Genomic DNA, 21,550 nt, shown 5'->3' on the forward strand with positions numbered 1-21,550 from the left:
CTACACCTTGTTCATCTTCAACTGATCTATTAATCTCTACCTTTCTCTTAGAATTAGACCCTTCACCACCTCTTAAATTCTTCCTTTTACTCCTCTGTATTTTGAAAACATCCGCTTCCTTTTCTGACCTCCAAATTCATTTTCCAGCACCACCTCAGCGACGACAGTCGCAATCTCACCTACTGTTTCCCCTCCCTCTTTGTTCTGATCTACCACAATTGCCCCCGTATCCACAATGCCTTCCTCTCCTACTTTTCCAACCACATCTGCCCACCTTCTCTCTTCCCCTGCACCCTTAGCATGTTCATCCCTTCGCGGTGGTGCGTTAGTTTCACCCGCACTAGAGCTACTACCAGGCTCAGCGCGCTCATCCTCGGGACAACTACGCACCAAATGCCCCTCTCTTCCACAGCCAAAGCATTTAATTGATTCAGTAGATGCATAGAAGACATAATCAAATCCATCAATCTTAAAGCTGAACGCTAAATTCAGTTAATCTCCGTCCTTTTTTAAAATCATATGCACTTGTCTCCTATGAGACACGACATGTTTCAACAACGGAGATTTGCATCCAAAAAGAACCTTCTTTATTGTAGATACGATTTGACCATGGCGAGATAACTCTCGCTCTAACACTTCATCTCTAACAAATGGTGGCACGTTAGAAAGCATAACTTTCTTCGCCGGATTCATAAGCGGAAATACCGGCGTCTGTGTCTCCCACAACACAACACCCCTCTCAACACCTTTTCAATTGAATCTATGAATATCACTACAGCGCTATTCATCCATCATCAATATATATATATATATACATACAAAAACCCGATAGAGTGAAAAGAAATTCCATTCGCTCTCACAATCACTCCTGTTTGACGACTCACTCCCAGCATGCACTCCGACGAGAGAGAGAGAGAGAGAGAGAGAGAGAGAGAGGGAGACAGAGAGAGAGAGACAGAGAGAGAGAGAGAGAGAGAGAGAGAGAGAGAGAGAGAGAGAGAGAGAGAGAGAGAGAGAGAGAGAGAGAGAGAGAGAGAGAGAGAGAGGAGACAGAGAGAGAGAGAGAGAGAGAGAGAGAGAGAGAGAGAGAGAGAGAGAGAGAGAGAGAGAGAGAGAGAGAGAGAGAGAGCGAGAGAGAGAGAGCAGGTGGGTATGAAAAATGCCAATTAGTATGAGCATGTAGGGATATCTGGATGTCTGGTACTAGCTTTGGTTAGGAGAAAGTATGTCAGACAAATACACCCACCTCTACACACACTCCACACACACAGACACACACAGACAACACCGGTGAACTCAAACCGAGGCGTAATGAATCTCTTTCAGAGAATTCTCAGCACTGTCATTAGTGTTATTTTTAGAGACTCCCCAGATATAGGCCCTGGACCTTGGATAGACTGAGGAAACCACACACACCATAGGCCGACTCTAGTGACTCTACTCATGCAAAGATACACTGATGTATTTTGTCATGCGCACACACACACACACACACACACACACACACACACACACACACACACACACACACACACACACACACACACACACACACACACACACACACACACACACACACACACACACACACACACACACACACACACACACACACACACACCATGATAGATAAGTCCGACAAGGGACAAGCTTGTGATAGTGTCCCATTACTCTCCATTAGATGCAGCCATTAATTACAAGCCCATAACTATTAACCACAAACTCTCATACATATCACATACTCTGCTGTGTTCCTTCATCTGGGAGTCTGGATGATGAACTAATTGATTTCCTCATTAACTGACAGGCGACACGGAGATTTGCTATGATTGACCCCTGTTTCCACGGAACTGATAGTTTCCCATTCCTGCAGACAAATGAATCAGACTGTCCTGGGAGGTGTGCGCACACACACACACACACACACACACACACACACACACACACACACACACACACACACACACACACACACACACACACACACACACACACACACACACACACACACACACACACACACACACACACACGACAGGGAAAGGGAAAGGGAAAGGGAAAAGGAAAAAAAGGGACTGGCCTCTGATAAAAGAGACTATGGAAAACGAGGTGCCTCTTTTCATTCCTCTCGTATAATGAGAGAGACTCAGACGGGGGATTCTTATCTGGCCTTCTCTCTGTGCTCCAAAGACGTTCATTTGTTCATTCTTTCTGATGAACAAGAGACTCTTCTATTTTTTGTGACTTAAAGAAAAAGAGTAAAGCCTATACAACACACACACACACACACACACACACACACACACACACACACACACACACACACACACACACACACACACACACACACACACACACACACACACACACACACACACACACACACACACACACACACTGGCCTCTGATAAAAGAGACTATGGAAAAACGAGGTGCCTCTTTTTCATTCCTCTCGTATAATGAGAGAGACTCGGACGGGGGATTCTTATCTGGCCTTCTCTCTGTGCTCCAAAGACGTTCATTTGTTCATTCTTTCTGATGAACAAGAGACTCTTCTATTTTTTGTGACTTAAAGAAAAAGAGTAAAGGTGAGCGGTGTCTTCCAGTATGGCTCCTACACTCTTCGGGAAAAAAGGAGTTATCTAGAACCTAAAAGGGTTCTTCCGCTGTCCCCATAATAGAACCCATTGAAGAACCCTTTTTGGTTCCAGGTGGAGACCTTTTGGGTTTCATGTAGGATCCTTTCCACAGAGGTTTCTACAAAACGGTTCTACGTGGAACCAAAAAGGGTTCTCCCTGGATCGTAATAGTTATCCTATGGGGACAGGGTTAGGGTTAGGGTTAGGGATTGTGAGAGCGAATGTTTGGAACCTTTTTTAAGAGTGTATAAACACACACACCACACACACACACACACACACACACACACACACACACACACACACACACACACACACACACACACACACACACACACACACACACACACACACACACACACACACTTTCCAGAGTTCAAGCTCCAGTCACACACATCACTCTGAATATGTCCCCAACATAAAGTACTGGCATTAAAAACATCCGAACTAGCTTCACAGAGTTGGTAGCTAGCTAGAGCCATTGGTTCTGCTTTGCTTCAAGTCAAACTCAGTAAACTCTCCATCTCTCCCACACACACTCATGTGAACACATGTCCAGGAGCAGAGGAGAGAGTCTTCATTTCCTTGTCTTCTTCATTAGTCAGTGTACCTGTAGGCCACTCCAGTAATCAGGAAGCTGCTTGCATAGTCACAGCTAGGAGGACCAGGGAGGTGTGTGTGTCTAATCCAAGAGGACTGACTCACTGGCTCTTTTTCCATTGTCTAAAAGTCTGTCCTCTCCTTGCCTCCTCTCCTTCATTGCACTGATTTGAAAGACCTGACAACGTGAAAGCCACAGCCTAATGATGAGTGTCCACCATATTGTTTCCACCTAGCAAGTCATTCTCAATCAGTGTACTGTAGATGAAGGGGAGGAGGGGAGGGCGGTTTAATTGGGTTGGCGCCCCCCCTTGGGGTGTGCCGTGGCGGAGATCTTTGTGGGCTATACTCGGCCTTGTCTCAGGATGGTAAGTTGGTAGTTGAAGATATCCCTCTAGTGGTGTGGGGGCTGTGCTTTGGCAAAGTGGGTGGGGTTATATCCTTCCTGTTTGGCCCTGTCCGGGGTTATCATCTGATGGGGCCACAGTGTCTCCTGACCCCTCCTGTCTCAGCCTCCAGTATTTATGCTGCAGTAGTTTATGTTTCGGGGGGCCAGGGTCAGTCTGTTATATCTGGAGTACTTCTCCTGTCTTATCCGGTGTCCTGTGTGAATTTAAGTATGCTCTCTCTGATTCTCTCTTTCTTTCTTTCTCTCTCTCGGAGGACCTGAGCCCTAGGACCATGCCTCAGGACTACCTGGCATGATGACTCCTTGCTGCCCTCAGTCCACCTGGCCGTGCTGCTGCTCCAGTTTCAACTGTTGTGCCTGCGGCTATGGAATCCTGACCTGTTCACCGGACGTGCTACCTGTCCCAGACCTATTATTTGACCATGCTGGTCATTTATGAACATTTGAACATCTTGGCCATGTTCTGTTATAATCTCCACCCGGCACAGCCAGAAGAGGACTGGCCACCCCTCATAGCCTGGTTCCTCTCTAGGTTTCTTCCTAGGTTTTGGCCTTTCTAGGGAGTTGTTCCTAGCCAAAGTGCTTCAACACCTGCATTGCTTACTGTTTGGGGTTTTAGGCTGGGTTTCTGTACAGCACTTTGAGATATCAGCTGATGTACGAAGGGCTATATAAATACATTTGATTTGGTTTGATTTGACAAGCCTTTGAGCCAAAGTGGCCGGTAACAGAGACAGAGAGCGGGGGAGGAATGACAGATCATCTCTCAGTGATGAGGACCACTCATGGCACCTCAACAGCAGCACAGCTATCTCCTCCACTGTCTCCACGACAACCACTAGCTACAGTTGTCTTGACCTATGGGATTGATGTAACTGGGAGGATCTGGCTGTTTTGCTAAAGGGTTGGAAAATAACCACTGGAGTGGAGCTGTGCCAAAGGGGCCTCAAGGGGGCTGTTGGGGACAGAACCACACGCTCCGGGCCAGGTGGCTATATAGCACCAGGGAATGGAGGAGACCTTAGGGAAGGAGGTCCCCCTAAGTTGGTCAAGTCTGAACCTAGGAGTTTGGGCACTCTGAAAACATTCAGGGAGCAGATGGAGGAGAGGAGAAGGGCTATCTGAGATATGTCGAAAGTTTCATGGTTTGACGCAAGACCGGAATCCGAGGTGCTCCTTGATGAACCTGAAATAATTGAACAAGAGCAGTTAGTAAACAGGTTAATAATAGTCTTGGTGGAAGGGAGCATAGCTGGGAGTGGCTCCCCATCCCATCAGAGACTGAACCTGGTCTCCCGCGTGTAGGAAGGGGCTCAGTTTTTGGTGAGTGTAAGAATTTCTGACAGAATGGGCTAAAATAGCCCCCCCCCTCCCCCTGTACGTGTCCCTCCAAGTGTTGTAGGTGAGGGATGCACTTGAGAGGATAGGAGCCAAGGGGTGAGATGTCGGCTAACCTCACCAGCATCAATGAGGGCAATTTCATCAAGAACGAGACACACCTGAATGAGATCTGAGTGAGTGGGGTAGACTATACCTTGGTTTGGATACTGTGTACAGGGCTCATGGAAGGAGGGTTGGGTAATTAGGATGATTATTTTACTAGGAGGAAACATCAAACTAGGAGGGCGGATATGGTTGGGAGCGCCCTGGAGGTACTAATGCAGTTGGTTTATGGTTTACCTATTGAGGAGATGCCCTATGGAACAAGACAAGGACCAGTGCTGCAAATGGGGAGTCTTTATGGTGTGGCAAGCTATGGACGTAAGATTAGAATGGTATGGAACCCTGAGGCCACTGTTGTGGGTGATAGAAGCACTGATAGTGGTGTATTTAGGAATACATCTGGTGGTGTGTGTGAACATGGGCAGCAAGAATGTGCATCAACAAGGCAGGTTGGGAACAGCGCGTAACAATGGGGTGTACTGCAGACAGGTGTGTATCTGTGGTGACAGATACTACTGGGCTGTGTGTAAGATCTCAGGGTGTCTGCTGATGTTGGGATTGTTCACAGCATTAGACTGGATTATATGACAAATAAATGGACTGATTATGTTATGTTTAATAATGTACGGGTATCCTCTATACAGAGCGAACAAGTCTGGGATCCAACTTCGATGGGGGTGGAGGACACAAATATTCTGAACTCATGAGGGGTCGCAGTCGCTCGTGGGTTTATTTACATGCTAACAATGGCCCACTGTGGAACATGCGGGATTGCCCATGTATGGATTACCTATGGTTGACCCCAGGGGAACCACCATGTACCGACTGTGTGGAGAGGAGAGGTCTACAGTGTGGAGAGGAGAGGTATACAGTGTGGGGAGGTCTACAGTGTGGAGAGGTCTACAGTGTGGAGAGGTCTACAGTGTGGAGAGGAGAGGTCTACAGTGTGGAGAGGTCTACAGTGTGGAGAGATCTACAGTGTGGAGATATCTACAGTGTGGAGCTGTCTACAGTGTGGAGAGATCTACAGTGTGGAGCTGTCTACAGTGTGGAGAGGTCTACAGTGTGGAGAGGTCTACAGTGTGGAGAGGTCTACAGTGTGGAGAGGTCTACAGTGTGGAGCTGTCTACAGTGTGGAGAGGTCTACAGTGTGCGGAGATTTACAGTGTTTAGAGGAGAGGTCTACAGTGTGGAGAGGTCTACAGTGTGGAGAGGTCTACAGTGTGGGGAGGTCTACAGTGTGGAGAGGTCTACAGTGTGGAGAGGTCTACAATGTGGAGAGGTCTACAGTGTGGAGAGGTCTACAGTGTGGGGAGGTCTACAGTGTGGAGAGGAGAGGTAAACAGTGTGGGGAGGTCTACAGTGTGGAGAGGTCTACAGTGTGGAGAGGTCTACAGTGTGGAAAGGTCTACAGTGTGAAGAGGTCTAAAGTCTGGAGAGGTCTACAGTGTGGAGAGGAGAGAGCTACCGTGTGGAGAGGAGAGGTCTACAGTGTGGAGAGGTCTACAGTGTGGAGAGGAGAGGTCTACAGTGTGGGGAGGTCTACAGTGTGGAGAGGTCTACAATGTGAAGAGGTCCCTAGAATGTGGAGAGGTCTACAGTGTGGAGAGGAGAGGTCTACAGTGTGGAGAGGTCTACAGTGTGGAGAGGAGAGGTCTACAGTGTGAAGAGGAGAGGTCTACAGTGTGGAGAGGAGAGATCTACAGTGTGGAGAGGAGAGGTCTACAGTGTGGAGAGGTCTACAGTGTGGAGACGTCTACAGTGTGGAGAGGAGAGGTCTACAGTGTGGAGAGGTCTACAGTGTGGAGAGGTCTACAGTGTGGAGAGGAGAGGTAAACAGTGTAGAGAGGTCTACAGTGTGGAGAGGTCTACAGTGTGGAGAGGAGAGGTCTACAGTGTGGAGAGGTCTACAGTGTGGAGAGATCTACAGTGTGGAGAGGTCTACAGTTATAGAAGAGGTTCGGTGGGGACTGTGGATATTCAGGGATCAGTTGCCGGAGGTAGATGTGGAAAGGTAGAAAAAGCTTGAGGTACAGAGCACACCTCGCTGGGCTCACGAGGAGTGGGGTGACCCGAGAGAGCTGGAGGGAGAAGGATGGGATATATCCATGAGGTGAAGTCGTGGGGAAAGTGGCTGGAGTTGAGTCAGTGTGTTGGCAGCGGCCACTAACATTGAGTGGCTGCTGCCAACACACTGACTCAACTCCAGCCACTTTAATAATGGGAATTGATGGAAATTGATGTAAAATATTTCACCAGCCACTTTAAACAATGCTACTTAATATAATGTTTACATACCCTACATTACTCATCTCATATGTATATGTATATACTGTACCCTATATCATCTACTGCATCTTTATGTAATACATGTATCACTAGCCATTTTATACTAAGCCACTTTGTTTACATACCCTACATTACTCATCTCATATGTATATACTGTACTTGATCCCATCTACTGCATCTTGCCTATGCCGTTCTGTACCATCACTACTTCATATACAGTATCTTCATGTACATATTCTTTATCCCTTTACACTAGTGTGTATAAGGTAGTAGTTTTGGAATTGTTAGCTAGATTACTTGTTGGTTATTACTGCATTGTCGGAACTAGAAGCACAAGCATTTCGCTACACTCGCATTAACATCTGCTAACCAAGTGTATGTGACAAATACATTTGATTTGATTTGATTTTGAACCCGGACCATTCACCTGGCCAATGGAAAGGTTATCTATCAGGGGAGAGAGTTAATCCATGGAGGGGGTGTCGTGACCAGTGGGATGGATGTAACTCTCCCCCCTGCTGAGCTACAGTTCATTCTAGGACGGAGGGAGCATGAGGCCAGAAAAATAGAGATTCATCGTGGGGGAGGAAAAACAGTAAGGGGAAAGCTGGGCAGCGTCTCAGTCAGCCAAGGACTGCAGAGTAAGCATGGTCATTGCCAACATCAGCACCTTCGCTGCCGACACCAACATCCAAGGGTGGAGCTTGGGGAAGAACCAGAAAGGTAGGTTGAAGAAAAGGCAACGGAACATGAACTTCCTCCAACCCCTCCTTTGACGTCCTTCTGGAGATCCACAAGTGCAACGAAAAATGGGGCTTGGGGGTGGGTGAGTCCAATATGGACCAGACATAACCCGTTTTGAAGTAGGAGTTAAAGGGTATGTCAGTATATAAATCATTGTTTGAGGGATAGAATCTCTTTCCTTTTGGGGTATTTTGCTTAGAGGGGATTTGGATTATTTAGCTATTTTACTGCTGTTTTTAGATCAACTTTTTGGAACAAGGCTAACTGACACTGTCACGACTTCTGCCGAAGTCGTTGCCTCTCCTTGTTCGGGCGGTGCTCGGCGTTCGACGTCACCGGTCTTCTAGCCATCATTGATTCTTTTTTCATTTTCCATTGGTTTTGTCTTGTCTTCCCACACACCTGTTTTCAATCCCATTCATTACCTGTTGTGTATTTAACCCTCTGTTTCCCCTCATGTCTTTGTCAGAGATTGTTTATTGTCAGTGTAGTGTTTGTTGTATAGGTGCGCGTCGGGTCTTCGTACCCATATGTTGTTTATGTTCTTTTCCTGTTTAGTGTTATGGAGCATGTTACTAGGACATTATTAAAAGACTCCATTTTACACTCCGTTTGACTCTCCTGCGCCTGACTTCCCTGCCACCTATACACATATGCTTGACAGACACAGCAACCAGGGTTGGGGAGTAACGGATTACATGTGATCCATTGCATGCAAGGGATTATAAATTTAGCTATTTGCGCCTAACAGATTGTCGGTGTTGTGGATGGCTGTTCACCAATCTAAATGTGTATTTGAATCCAATATTGGTTGAATTCAAGAAGTTTAAGCTGCCTATCAATCATTGTTTTTGAAACCAGTGAACAGCCAGTGAAAAATGCGCTCTTGCAACAGCTGCATAGTGCAGATCCAAGCATATAGAATAAAAGTCGGTTTTTATTGCTCAATCTAATTCATGCTGATAAAAAAAGGAATCCATAGGCCTAATGGACACATGCTCAAATTTGCACGCTTTTGATAGACTTAAAGGGGCAATCTGTAGTTGCTACATCCATTTTTGGATTTATCATGGATGGTCAGTCTTTGCATCCATAGGTCTGTCTATTAATCTGAGAGTGGTTACATTTCTCCAGGCCCACCCCTCAGCTTTTTACCAAAACAGAGGCGGGATGACCGTTTTATTATTTCTTCATCGGTGGATTTACCCTTTAAACAGCTGCATATTATCAATATATCAAAGTGTCACCAACAAAAAGGTAAACAGTCCAATAGCAAATGCAGTATATGGCATTCATTTTTCACATGTAAACAGCCCTTTTCAGTAGTGCTCAAAGCATGCCATTCTACGAGTTCAGCGTTTAATTTCAACTCGAATCAATGATCCAAATCAGTCGTCCATGACAACAAAATCATAAACAACAGAGTAGGGCTGGATCCTTAGTTTTGGGGTCATGCTCCAGTAAAACAATTTGGCTAATCTATATTTCCATATTTTAATGTCCTTTTCTAGAAGATCAAGAGGTTTCACATTTATTGGAATGACTGGAATTTCTACTACATAATAATATGTAGTAGAAAGCGATGGGTTAGAGGAAGCCTACATAACCAACCCATAAAGTAAAATTTAAAATCCATTTATGACCAGCTATTTAAAAACTTTAACATTGATTTATCCTGCAATAAAATGTAATTTAATTGGTAACATCCATTTTTGTCTTCTAATGCCTCTTAAGAGGAAAGTAATCTGAAAGTAACAGAATGTAATCAGATTACGTTACTGAGTTTGGGTAATCCAAAAGTTAAATTACTGATTATAATTTTGGACAGGTAAATAGGAACTGTAATGGATAACATTTAGAAAGTAACCTAACCAACCCTGACGGTAACTATACCTCTCATGGAACAGTAGTTCCATTACAGGGAGTAACTCCAGGTCCTCAGGTGAAGGGTTTGTTGCGTGCACCTGTAGGTGTAAAAATTATTTTAATAATGACAGTTGCCGAGTGGAGAAAGTATCTTATAGTCCTAGGAGAGTCTGGGAAACTATTGGTCGTATAAGGGCACAAGGCGAGACCCATATGCAGACACAGAGTCTTTGTTGTTTTTTATAATCTGAAAGGAGTAGGCAAGAGAATGGTCGTGGACAGGCAAAAGGTCAAAACCAGTTCAGAGTCCAAGGCAGAAGGGTCAGCCAGGCGGGTACCGAGTGCAGAAAAACAGGCAAGGATCAAAACCGGGAAGACTAGAAAAAGAGAATAGAAAACAGGAGCACTGGAAGAACACGACGGTTGACTTGAAAACATACAAGACGAACTGGCACAGAGAGACAGGAAACACAGGGATAAATACACTGGGGAAAATAAGTGACACCTGGACGGGGTGGAGACAATCACAAGAACAGGTGAAATAGATCAGGGCGTGACAGGTCGCCCTATCTCCTGAGTTAGTTGTCCTGCTGAGTGGTTTTTAATACAGGTTTCTCACACTCTGGCGATCATTGACTGTAAGGCTGGTGCCGCAGCTGGAATCAGCAGGGCACTTACATCGGGACAAGACCTGTCAAGGCAACACCCGTAGGTAATAAACCTGAAGCAGGGGTAAACTAGGCTAGCTCACTAATCACAAGGGAGAGGTGTGAGTCGAGCATGACTCAGTCTCCACAATAACCGTCATCACCACTGCAAATCCCCATGACAGTACAATGGACAATGCTCCCTAATCTTGTGCATAGTTAGCAGGACAGTGTCTTATAAACATATAGTAAACATGTTTTATTAAGGTACCAGTATGTTAACCAACCTACCACACAACATAAACACTACTGCAAAATTGCAAGACTACTACACGCTTTAGTATATCTTGACTTGTTTGATAGCTAAATAAAAGCATGGTAGACTACATGATGCTTGTGCACCTTACACGTTGACCTCATAATACAAGCATAACAGCGCCATCTTGTGGAAAGTACATAGCCCTGCGTGACACAGTCAGGACTCTTTGCACAGTTGATTTTATTAATGAAAGTGAGCATAATAATAATCATCATCATCATCATCATTTTGTTTATTGATTGTGTGCTATCAAAGGAATCCTCCTTATCTCAACTACATCATGTCCTTGTGGTAATACTATAAGACATCTGGAAGAGAATTTACAACATTTACAACATGAAGAGAATAGGGAGGCAGAAAATAAACCATATCAAACCGTACACATGGCATTTATATACATACAAACTTGTGCAGAATTGCATTAGATAAGACATATTCTAACACAGTAATGTATGTAATGATGACAGAGATGATTTGCATGGCTGACATGGAAGTAAGTGCAGGGCTGTTAGATCAGTTAGTATATCATATATACAGATGGGGAAGAGAATTTATACAATCTATTCCTTATGCCTCTGTCTATATCTTGCTTGAAAGCAGGCACGCACACCGGCACGCACACCCGCACACACATTCACTCACTCAGACGCTCCATTGGAAGCCATTCTAGGCTGTCATTGCGATGTGCCATTAAAATCCTTCCCCGGGGCTCTTCCTGTCCTCTCATTTGATGGCCTGCCAGATGATGATAGCCAGGACGGTGACCACCAGAGACACCACCATGGCCAGCATACACATCCTCTTACGGGACTTCTTCTACGGGGGGAGGGAGCACAAACATGCCGTGATTGGTGATTGGAAATAATAATTTGTTCTTAACTGATTCGCCTGGTTAAATGAAGGACACTGATCATCGACAGATCATTCGGACTTATCTACATATCAAACACGGCCCATGTTGTGATGGTGTTGTGTTGAAACCTGGTAGTAGGGCTGACACAATAATCGTATAATTGTGTAACCGACAATTATGGACAATAACCAAAAATATTGTCATAGTCGTCTTAATACGTTCATTTTAGGAGGGGGGATTCAACTTTATTTTCATTTACAAATAGTTCACCCAATAGCAGTTTTTCATTATTATTTACATTTACATTTAAGTCATTTAGCAGATGCTCTTATCCAGAGCGACTTACAAATTGAAGAGGGTAAAGTTATTTTAGGAAAAGTTCCTTTCCAAAAGCTCCAAATGGTCAAAACCATTCGTTTTTGAGACAGGGGTATCACCAAAGCTGTGTTGTATTCATTAGGTATAAAAACAACATTAGGTATATTCTCCATTAGTCAGCACCTCGACAGTCGTGGACAAAAGTTTTGAGAATGACACAAATATTAATTTCCACAAAGTTTGCTGCTTCAGTGTCTTTAGATATTTTTGTCAGATGTTACTATGAAAAACTGAAGTATAATTACAAGCATTTCATAAGTGTCAAAGGCTTTTATTGACAATTACATGAAGTTGATGCAAAGAGTCAATATTTGCAGTGTTGACCCTTTTTTTTCAAGACCTCTGCAATCCGCCCTGGCATGCTGTCAATTAACTTCTGGGCCACATCCTGACTGATGGCAGCCCATTCTTGCATAATCAATGCTTGTCAGAATTTGTGGGTTTTTGTTTGTCCACCCGCCTCTTGAGGATTGACCACAAGTTCTCAATGGGATTAAGGTCTGGGGAGTTTCCTGCCTATGGACCCAAAATATCAATGTTTTGTTCCCTGAGCCACTTAGTTATCACCTTTGTCTTATGGCAAGGTGCTCCATCATGCTCGAAAATGCATTGTTTGTCACCAAACTGTTCCTGGATGGTTGGGAGAAGTTGCTCTCTGAGGATGTGTTGGTACCATTCTTTATTCATGGCTGTGTTCTTCGGCAAAATTGTGAGTGAGCCCACTCCCTTGGCTGAGAAGCAACCCCACACATGAATGGTCTCAGGATGCTTTACTGTTGGCATGACACAGGACTGACGGTAGTGCTCACCTTCTCCGAACAAGCTTCTCCGGATGCCCCAAACAATCGGAAAGGGGATTCATCAGAGAAAATTACTTTACCTCAGTCCTCAGCAGTCCAATCCCTGTTCCTTTTGCAGAATATCAGTCTGTCCCTGATGTTTTTCCTGGAGAGAAGTGGCTTCTTTGCTGCCCTTCTTTACACCAGGCCATCCTCCAAAAGTCTTCGCCTCACTGTGCGTGCAGATGCACTTACACCTGCCTGCTGCCATTCCTGAGCAAGCAGCCGAAACAACTTTAGGAGACGGTCCTGGCGCTTGCTGGACTTTCTTGGGCGCACTGAAGCCTTCTTCACAATAATTGAACCACTCTCCTTGAAGTTCTTGATGATCCGATAAATGGTTTATTTAGGTGCAATATTACTGGCAGCAATATCCTTGCCTGTGAAGCCCTTTTTGTGCAAAGCAATGACGACGGCACGTGTTTCCTTGCAGGTAACCATGGTTGACAGAGGAAGAACAATGATTCCCAGCACCACCCTCCTTTTGAAGCTTCCAGTCTGTTATTCAAACTCAATCAGCATGACAGAGTGATCTCCAGCCTTCTCCTCGTCAACACTCACACCTGTGTTAACGAGAGAATCACTGACATGATGCCAGCTGGTCCTTTTGTGGCAGGGCTGAAATGCAGTGGAAATGTTTTGCGGGGATTCAGTTCATTTGCATGACAAAGAGGGACTTTGCAATTAATTGCAATTCATCTGATCACTCTTCATAACATTCTGGAGTATATGCAAATTGCCATTATACAAACTGAGGCAGCAGACTTTGGGAAAATGAATATTTGTGTCATTCTCAAAACTTTTGGCCACGACTGTACACTAAATCATTTTCTCTGGGTGTTTTCCCTCTCTTGTTTTTTTTATTAGACTAGTATTCATTAGGTATGCCATAGCTAGTTTTCAAAGATGCATTATAAGCTCAAACATTTTTCAATAATGGTGGTCATTCCATAATTGTCACAGCCCTACCTGGTAGTAGGCGGCCCTTTGGAGCTGTCCGGTCCCTCTGTCTACATGGACCTCTGCACTCTCCACGTTAGCCTCAATGCTGTCTGTGAAACAGAGAGGAGAGGAGACACAGTGAAGGACAGGGTCACAGGAGCCAGGACTGATACAGTATCAGATGGAGTTCTAAACCTTCACAGACAGCAACCTTCTGAACCAGCATGTTATAAAACCAGAGAGGGAGAAAATCCATGTCAAATCTACTAACCGATCATCTCTCCCTGGTCGTGGATCATCACTGCCAGGTCCTTAAAGATCTGGTTTACATCCATGATGTCAGACTGGAGGGAGAGGAGAAAGGGAGAAAGTCAACACGAGGGTTAGTTAGGCTGAAGTCCAAATCGAACCCTACTCCCTAGCCCCTACCCCAGTCCTGTCAGATCTACAGGAGTGGCTAGACTCAGGAATAGGGGCTAAAGGTCAGGCTATACTAGAGACAGTGGAGGCTGGTGGGAGGAGCTGTAGGAGGATGGGGTCTGTGTAATGGCTGGAATGGAATGAATGGAACGGTATCAAACATGTGGTTTGCATATATTTGATGTGTTTGATATCGTTCCATTCATTCCATTCCAGCCATTACACAGAGCCCATCCTCCTATAGCTCCTCCCACCAGCCTCCACTGTCTAGAGAGTTTGGGCAAAGGGTTGATTTGGAGTTCAACAGTATGCTAAATTACTCAAATGTAAATGTAATATGGCTCTGTGATTCCTGTATGGAATGTGAGTGGAGCTGGTAGCTGTGAGTACCTCTAGCTGCCTGATGTTGGTCTCTCTCTCCTTGATGACCTCCAGGTCCTCCTCTGTGACCTCTGGCTCCTCCAGCTGCTGGGTCTGACTCTGACTCCAGTCATCATAATCTCTACACACACACACACATCAAACACACACACGCACAAACCCACGAACACAGACACACACAAACACACAACTTTGTTACAACTTAAAATTTTTATTCTAACAGTATATTTGATAGGATTCTACCTCCACTGTGTACCTACTTTTCAAATGTCACAAGTTGTTCATCGACGTTCCCCTCATCTTCCTGCTGAAATAAAAACAAACCCATCATTGAAAGACTCTCATTCACATTGCATTACACTAATCAGTCATCATACTGTAATATGACAATGAAACAGTGTTTTATTTTGCCTTTCTAATAATACTATTGGTGAGTGACTATGACAGGCGGCTAATTCTAGGCCTATGAGAAAGCAGGGTGTTTACCGTGAGGCGGGACCCGGCCCGGGCCCTGGCCACTGATTCCCTCTCCTTCTCAGCCGCCCGTCGCTGGACTGCCTGGAAGTTGTTGAGCGCTGCAGAGAAGTCATTCATCAGTCGGTCCTTCTGGATCTTCTGCTGTCTCTGGAAGGATCAATCACACAATACAGTAAAGTAGAGAGGAGAAGAGTACAGTAGAATAGAGCAGAGTACAGTACAGTACAGTAGAATAGAGTAAAGCAGAGCAGAATAGAATAGATTCAGTAGAATATACAGTATGGTGAGATGTCCTCACCAGAGTTAGATATGATTTACACATTTGGGTTGTTAGATAAGATGATATACTGTATCAGGAAATAGAACACAAGAATATCGACATACAGTTAGTTAAAATGTTAGCATTAGTAGGACTTTGATGAAGCCTGGTCCCAGATATGCTTATACAAACAGATCTGGGGCCAGTCCATAGATGTGGAATTCTTCCAAAGAACTATAAAACATATACAGTATCTATGCATATAACTTCCACTCACCTGTTCCGAGGGAGGGAGAGGCAGGGAGCCCAGATCTTTCAGGTGTCTGTTGGTCTCTTTGGCCAGCTGGTTGGTGTAGTGCTGTACCTGTTGGCTGTGAGTAGCAAACACACACATTCATATATTTCATTAGTGATGCGCTTGTTGTCCCCATCAGTGGTGGAAAAGGCTAAGTGTTGAAGTAGTCAGTTAGTGTTAGTAGTTACATAGTTACTGAATAGCAGTCAGTAGTAATAGTCAGCAGTGGTGTCAGTAGTACTGAATAGCAGTCAGTAGTAATAGTCAGCAGTGCTGTCAGTAGTACTGAATAGCAGTCAGTAGTGTCAGTAGTACTGAATAGCAGTCAGTAGTAATAGTCAGCAGTGGTGTCAGTAGTACTGAATAGCAGTCAGTAGTAATAGTCAGCAGTGCTGTCAGTAGTACTGAATAGCAGTCAGTAGTGTCAGTAGTACTGAATAGCAGTCAGTAGTAATAGTCAGCAGTGGTGTCAGTAGTACTGAATAGCAGTCAGTAGTAATAGCCAGCAGTAGTGTCAGTAGTACTGAATAGCAGTCAGTAGTAATAGTCAGCAGTAGTGTCAGTAGTACTGAATAGCAGTCAGTAGTAATAGTCAGCAGTAGTGTCAGTAGTACTGAATAGCAGTCAGTAGTAATAGTCAGCAGTAGTGTCAGTAGTACTGAAAAGCAGTAGTACTGAATAGCAGTCAGTAGTGTCAGTAGTGCTGAATAGCAGTCAGTAGAAATAGCAGTCAGTAGAAATAGTCAGCAGTAGTGTCAGTAGTACCGAATAGCAGTCAGTAGTAATAGTCAGCAGTGGTGTCAGTAGTACTGAATAGCAGTCAGTAGTGTCAGTAGTACTGAATAGCAGTCAGTAGTAATAGTCAGCAGTAGTGTCAGTAGTACTGAATAGCAGTCAGTAGTAATAGTCAGCAGTAGTGTCAGTAGTACTGAATAGCAGTCAGTAGTAATAGTCAGCAGTAGTGTCAGTAGTACTGAATAGCAGTCAGTAGTAATAGTCAGCAGTAGTGTCAGTAGTACTGAATAGCAGTCAGTAGTAATAGTCAGCAGTGGTGTCAGTAGTACTGAATAGCAGTCAGTAGTAATAGTCAGTAGTAGTGTCAGTAGTACTGAATAGCAGTCAGTAGTGTCAGTAGTACTGAATAGCAGTCAGTAGTGTCAGTCGTACTGAATAGCAGTCACTAGTAATAGTCAGCAGTAGTGTCAGTAGTACTGAATAGCAGTCAGTAGTAATAGTCAGCAGTAGTGTCAGTAGTACTGAATAGCAGTCAGTAGTAATAGTCAGCAGTGGTGTCAGTAGTACTGAATAGCAGTCAGTAGTAATAGTCAGTAGTAGTGTCAGTAGTACTGAATAGCAGTCAGTAGTGTCAGTAGTACTGAATAGCAGTCAGTAGTGTCAGTCGTACTGAATAGCAGTCACTAGTAATAGTCAGCAGTAGTGTCAGTAGTACTGAATAGCAGTCAGTAGTAATAGTCAGCAGTAGTGTCAGTAGTACTGAATAGCAGTCAGTAGTGTCAGTAGTACTGAATAGCAGTCAGTAGTAATAGTCAGCAGTAGTGTCAGTAGTACTGAATAGCAGTCAGTAGTAATAGTCAGCAGTGGTGTCAGTAGTACTGAATAGCAGTCAGTAGTGTCAGTAGTACTGAATATCAGTCAGTAGTAATAGTCAGCAGTAGTGTCAGTAGTACTGAATAGCAGTCAGTAGTAATAGTCAGCAGTAGTGTCAGTAGTACTGAATAGCAGTCAGTAGTAATAGTCAGCAGTAGTGTCAGTAGTACTGAATAGCAGTCAGTAGTAATAGTCAGCAGTAGTGTCAGTAGTACTGAATAGCAGTCAGTAGTAATAGTCAGCAGTAGTGTCAGTAGTACTGAATAGCAGTCAGTAGTAATAGTCAACAGTAGTGTCAGTAGTACTGAATAGCAGTCAGTAGTAATAGTCAGCAGTGGTGTCAGTAGTACTGAATAGCAGTCAGTAGTAATAGTCAGTAGTAGTGTCAGTAGTACTGAATAGCAGTCAGTAGTGTCAGTCGTACTGAATAGCAGTCACTAGTAATAGTCAGCAGTAGTGTCAGTAGTACTGAATAGCAGTCAGTAGTAATAGTCAGCAGTAGTGTCAGTAGTACTGAATAGCAGTCAGTAGTGTCAGTAGTACTGAATAGCAGTCAGTAGTAATAGTCAGCAGTAGTGTCAGTAGTACTGAATAGCAGCCAGTAGTAATAGTCAGCAGTAGTGTCAGTAGTACTGAATAGCAGTCAGTAGTAATAGTCAGCAGTAGTGTCAGTAGTACTGAATAGCAGTCAGTAGTAATAGTCAGCAGTAGTGTCAGTAGTACTGAATAGCAGTCAGTAGTAATAGTCAGCAGTAGTGTCAGTAGTACTGAATAGCAGCCAGTAGTACTGAATAGCAGTCAGTAGTAATAGTCAGCAGTAGTGTCAGTAGTACTGAATAGCAGTCAGTAGTGTCAGTCGTACTGAATAGCAGTCAGTAGTAATAGTCAGCAGTAGTGTCAGTAGTACTGAATAGCAGTCAGTAGTGTCAGTAGTACTGAATAGCAGTCAGTAGTAATAGTCAGCAGTAGTGTCTGTAGTACTCACAGTCTGTCCTGCAGCTCTGGGGTCTCTTGCCTCGTCCCCATCTGGTACAGCATGTTTTTGATCTGCCCAGCTGTATAGCAAAACAAACACTGAGGTGAGCTGAACTAAGAGAAGGGGGAACTGAGAAAGCAGGATAGACCAACTCTTCTCTCTCTTTATCTCACTCTCTCTCTAAATAGAGCACTATATACTGTAGGCATACTCAGGCTATTCTTGTCTCAGAAGTTTTTTTTTTTTAACTTCAGACACCTCTGCCTAATATTAGTTAATTCAAGAGATGAGATCAGAAGTAGGTGGAGGACACAAATAGACCCAAAACATCAAGCCTCCTAGACTTATTTGTGATAGTCAATTGTCCAAAGTGTGGGTGTCTGGTGTTAGGGTAGGTTGTAGAATAGAATATGCCTACTTTCTGGTGTTAGTGTAGGTTATATACCATATAGGGAAATTTCATTTCACCACTCACTGTTCTGTGTGATTTTCTGGATGTTGACACTGCATGTCTGGGTGAGGTTGCTGAAGTCTCGTGGCTGCGAGTGGTAGCTGTCTGTTCTCCCGTATGACATCCTTGCTCCTGGCGTCTGTCACACTCCGTAGTGGGGACTGAATTGTTGGACACACCTGTCATACAGTCACATATAGCAGCCTTCATATATTCAAACAATCACCATTGTCAGAGTGCATATAATATCATCACTTGACGCTACGTAAGACTAAGTAAGGATGGAAAGACAGAGATAGTTGTGGTTTATCCTCCATCCGACCACATTGGTGGGTTATAATATATCGACTACTTACAGTGCACATTGCCGCATAGGCTAGGCCACATTTCGTCATGAGCGCAGGTTGTTTACAATCGGAGCGAAGGTTCGGCAGAGCCGACTGTAGGCTGGCTATCCATGTGCACATTATAAAAATACCATTCTATTTGGCGCGCTACTTCATTGTAATAGCCCAAATAACAGTAGCTTACTGTTGCACAAAAATATCCAAGAAACGTTATTTAGCGGGTCAAACATGACCAAGATATGAGATCACGTTATAATTTTAACTGATTATTAATTACACAATTCTGTGAGCTGCTCATTTCATGATTGTAGGCTATAGTATAGCCCAATTGAACATGAATGACTATTTAAAAATAGCCTCGGTCTAACACTATTATTCAGCCATAAAATCTGAAATATCAGCTAAAAACTATAAAGTGACAGCGACAAGCCTGCATTGCATTAAACATTTTTTATGGAGAGCCCTCAGTCAGTCTGACATACTCATATAGGCTATTGGTTTCAATGGGTTGTGTAAGCATATAGGCCACTAGGCTAATTCAAATCGAAAGGCAGAAGACAAGCATTCAATTTAATTAAGAAAACAGCTACAGCTACACAGAAACAACTGTAACCAGTTCCATACTATGTGTTGAACGCTGTAGATACAACGTAGCCTACCTATCCAGTTGAATCACTGACAGTTATAGGCACTGGCAGTCGCAACGTAGCCTACTTTCTGGGTGGTTTTACCAGTGTAGACAATCAACATAAATCTGTTTTCTACTTACATATGTAAAATGGTTGATAAAATATTATGATAAAAACCCTTACTTTTCAATGCGATTGCAGTATAATGCGTCGTTTCCCGTTTATGTCTCCGTATTATGAGATTTCATCTAAGACCGAGCCCATAATGCGACGTCACACGTTGGTTGTTGGTCACAGTAATTCAGTGTGCGATTTCAGTGTGCGATTGTGATGTGATTGTGTCAAAATCGCTACTCTGATCATATTCTGAGGCAGCAGACAAAAACTCATAGGCTGAAACAACATACTAGATCTGTACTAAATAAGTAAAATAGTAACCTCGGGTCAAGTGTATCCCTATAGAAAAGGAACTAATTTTATCAATTCTGATTTGTTTATGTTAGGTTATAGGCTACTTTCTCTGTTTATGAGAGATTCGTATCTCTGATATGAGGGTTGGGATATGATTGGAGTGCAACATCCGTCACTCAGTCCTAAAATATAGGTCAACATAACTAACGATAGAATAACTAAGCCTTTTGGTTTAATAGAGACCAGCAGTAGTAGGCTGACCTGTGCCTGTCCCATGACTTTCACACTGCTTCTTATAATGGATCCCAAAGGCTGCTGCACTGAGCTTCACTCACATGACCAGCCGGTGTCAGGCCCATTAGTAGGACATGAACAGATTGAGTGGGTAGGATTTTGCAACATGGTCTCAGAGCATTTTGTATTATTCTGTACGTAAATCTGTGACACTCCATTCAGTCAAAATGCACTGACTTTTTAAATCATGACTTAAAAAACATAAGCCTATGCAACATTAACCAATTAAAACAGTACTGTAGCAATGCGGTTTGTGCAGTAGGCTATAGGCCCAATGCATCATCACTGCGTATTGGCAATGCTGGAATTGCCCTGCCAATGTTGTTCTTCTCAGACCATTTTGGTGGGGGAAAAACAGGTAGATGATCAATTTGTTGTATTACTCTTGAAGCACCGCTAAGTGAGCATAATATACATTTATTGGACTGATGGCCTTCCCCAGTCTGAGGGGAAGGACCAGCGGTGAGACTGCCTCTCATCCGACTCATTGTCCCTCTGTCCTTCTTCCCCTCAGACTGACCATCAGAGAAAAGAGGACAGTCTTCCAGCTGATGGCAAAACTCAAGTCACACTGCATTATTTCTGCCTCATGCACCAATTCATGGTGTTAATCCTTTGACCAGAGAAAGTGAAATATTCCTCGATATTAAAAAAGATAAGACACTAATAATAACAACCCAAGTTTATCGGAACACTTTGCAAAACTCATTCATTGCAGCTGCAGTACTGTTTGTAGCGTTTGGAAGTAGGGCAAACGCACATTTAATGGCTTATAACGGTTTTGAACAAAGTGCTGACAGTGCTGAATAACAACTTAAACATGAACTTACACATAAAAACAGCAGCTCTTTGCTGTATTCGTCGTCTCTCTCTAGTCATGGTTGTAAAAGTTTTTAAATGTCAGTATCAACTTTGCTGTGCGTTCGATGCTTCTTTTTTTCCAGTCTATGGCTCAATAAACTGTGCAGACACAGTAATCTGAGCCATTTGATTGGCAAACTGTAGGCCTATAGATGCACTTGATTCGCTCTCTG

The 21,550-nt window shown here is 43.8% G+C and overlaps 2 protein-coding genes across 4 annotated transcripts; one reads left to right on the top strand and one right to left on the bottom strand.

Moving 5' to 3' along the window:
* The first annotated feature begins 5,279 nt into the window (after nt 1-5,279).
* On the top strand, nt 5,280-7,213 carry LOC127914236 (uncharacterized). Its single transcript, XM_052489094.1, has 3 exons — nt 5,280-5,300; nt 5,898-6,631; nt 6,666-7,213. Exons 1-3 carry the CDS (start codon nt 5,280-5,282, stop codon nt 6,925-6,927), a joined length of 1,017 nt encoding a protein of 338 aa, XP_052345054.1. The 3' UTR covers nt 6,928-7,213.
* Nucleotides 7,214-11,118: 3,905 nt separating this feature from the next.
* LOC118377511 (syntaxin-12-like) lies at nt 11,119-20,123 on the bottom strand. Of its 3 annotated transcripts, none has more exons than XM_035764438.2 (10): nt 19,995-20,123; nt 18,860-19,014; nt 18,394-18,463; nt 15,783-15,876; nt 15,256-15,393; nt 15,030-15,073; nt 14,779-14,890; nt 14,240-14,312; nt 13,996-14,078; nt 11,119-11,772 (listed from the first exon to the last, which is right to left on the bottom strand). In XM_035764438.2, exons 2-10 carry the CDS (start codon nt 18,957-18,959, stop codon nt 11,680-11,682), a joined length of 807 nt encoding a protein of 268 aa, XP_035620331.1. In that variant the 5' UTR covers nt 18,960-19,014; nt 19,995-20,123; the 3' UTR covers nt 11,119-11,679. The 3 variants fall into 3 exon arrangements, with proteins under 3 accessions (XP_035620331.1, XP_035620328.1, XP_035620329.1); XM_035764435.2 differs by having other exon boundaries at nt 15,030-15,076; XM_035764436.2 differs by having other exon boundaries at nt 15,030-15,076; nt 18,860-18,996; nt 19,995-20,105.
* Between the last annotated feature and the right edge of the window lie 1,427 nt (nt 20,124-21,550).

The sequence above is a fragment of the Oncorhynchus keta genome, chromosome 31 (genome assembly GCF_023373465.1).
Source record: "Oncorhynchus keta strain PuntledgeMale-10-30-2019 chromosome 31, Oket_V2, whole genome shotgun sequence".
NCBI lineage: Eukaryota > Metazoa > Chordata > Actinopteri > Salmoniformes > Salmonidae > Oncorhynchus > Oncorhynchus keta.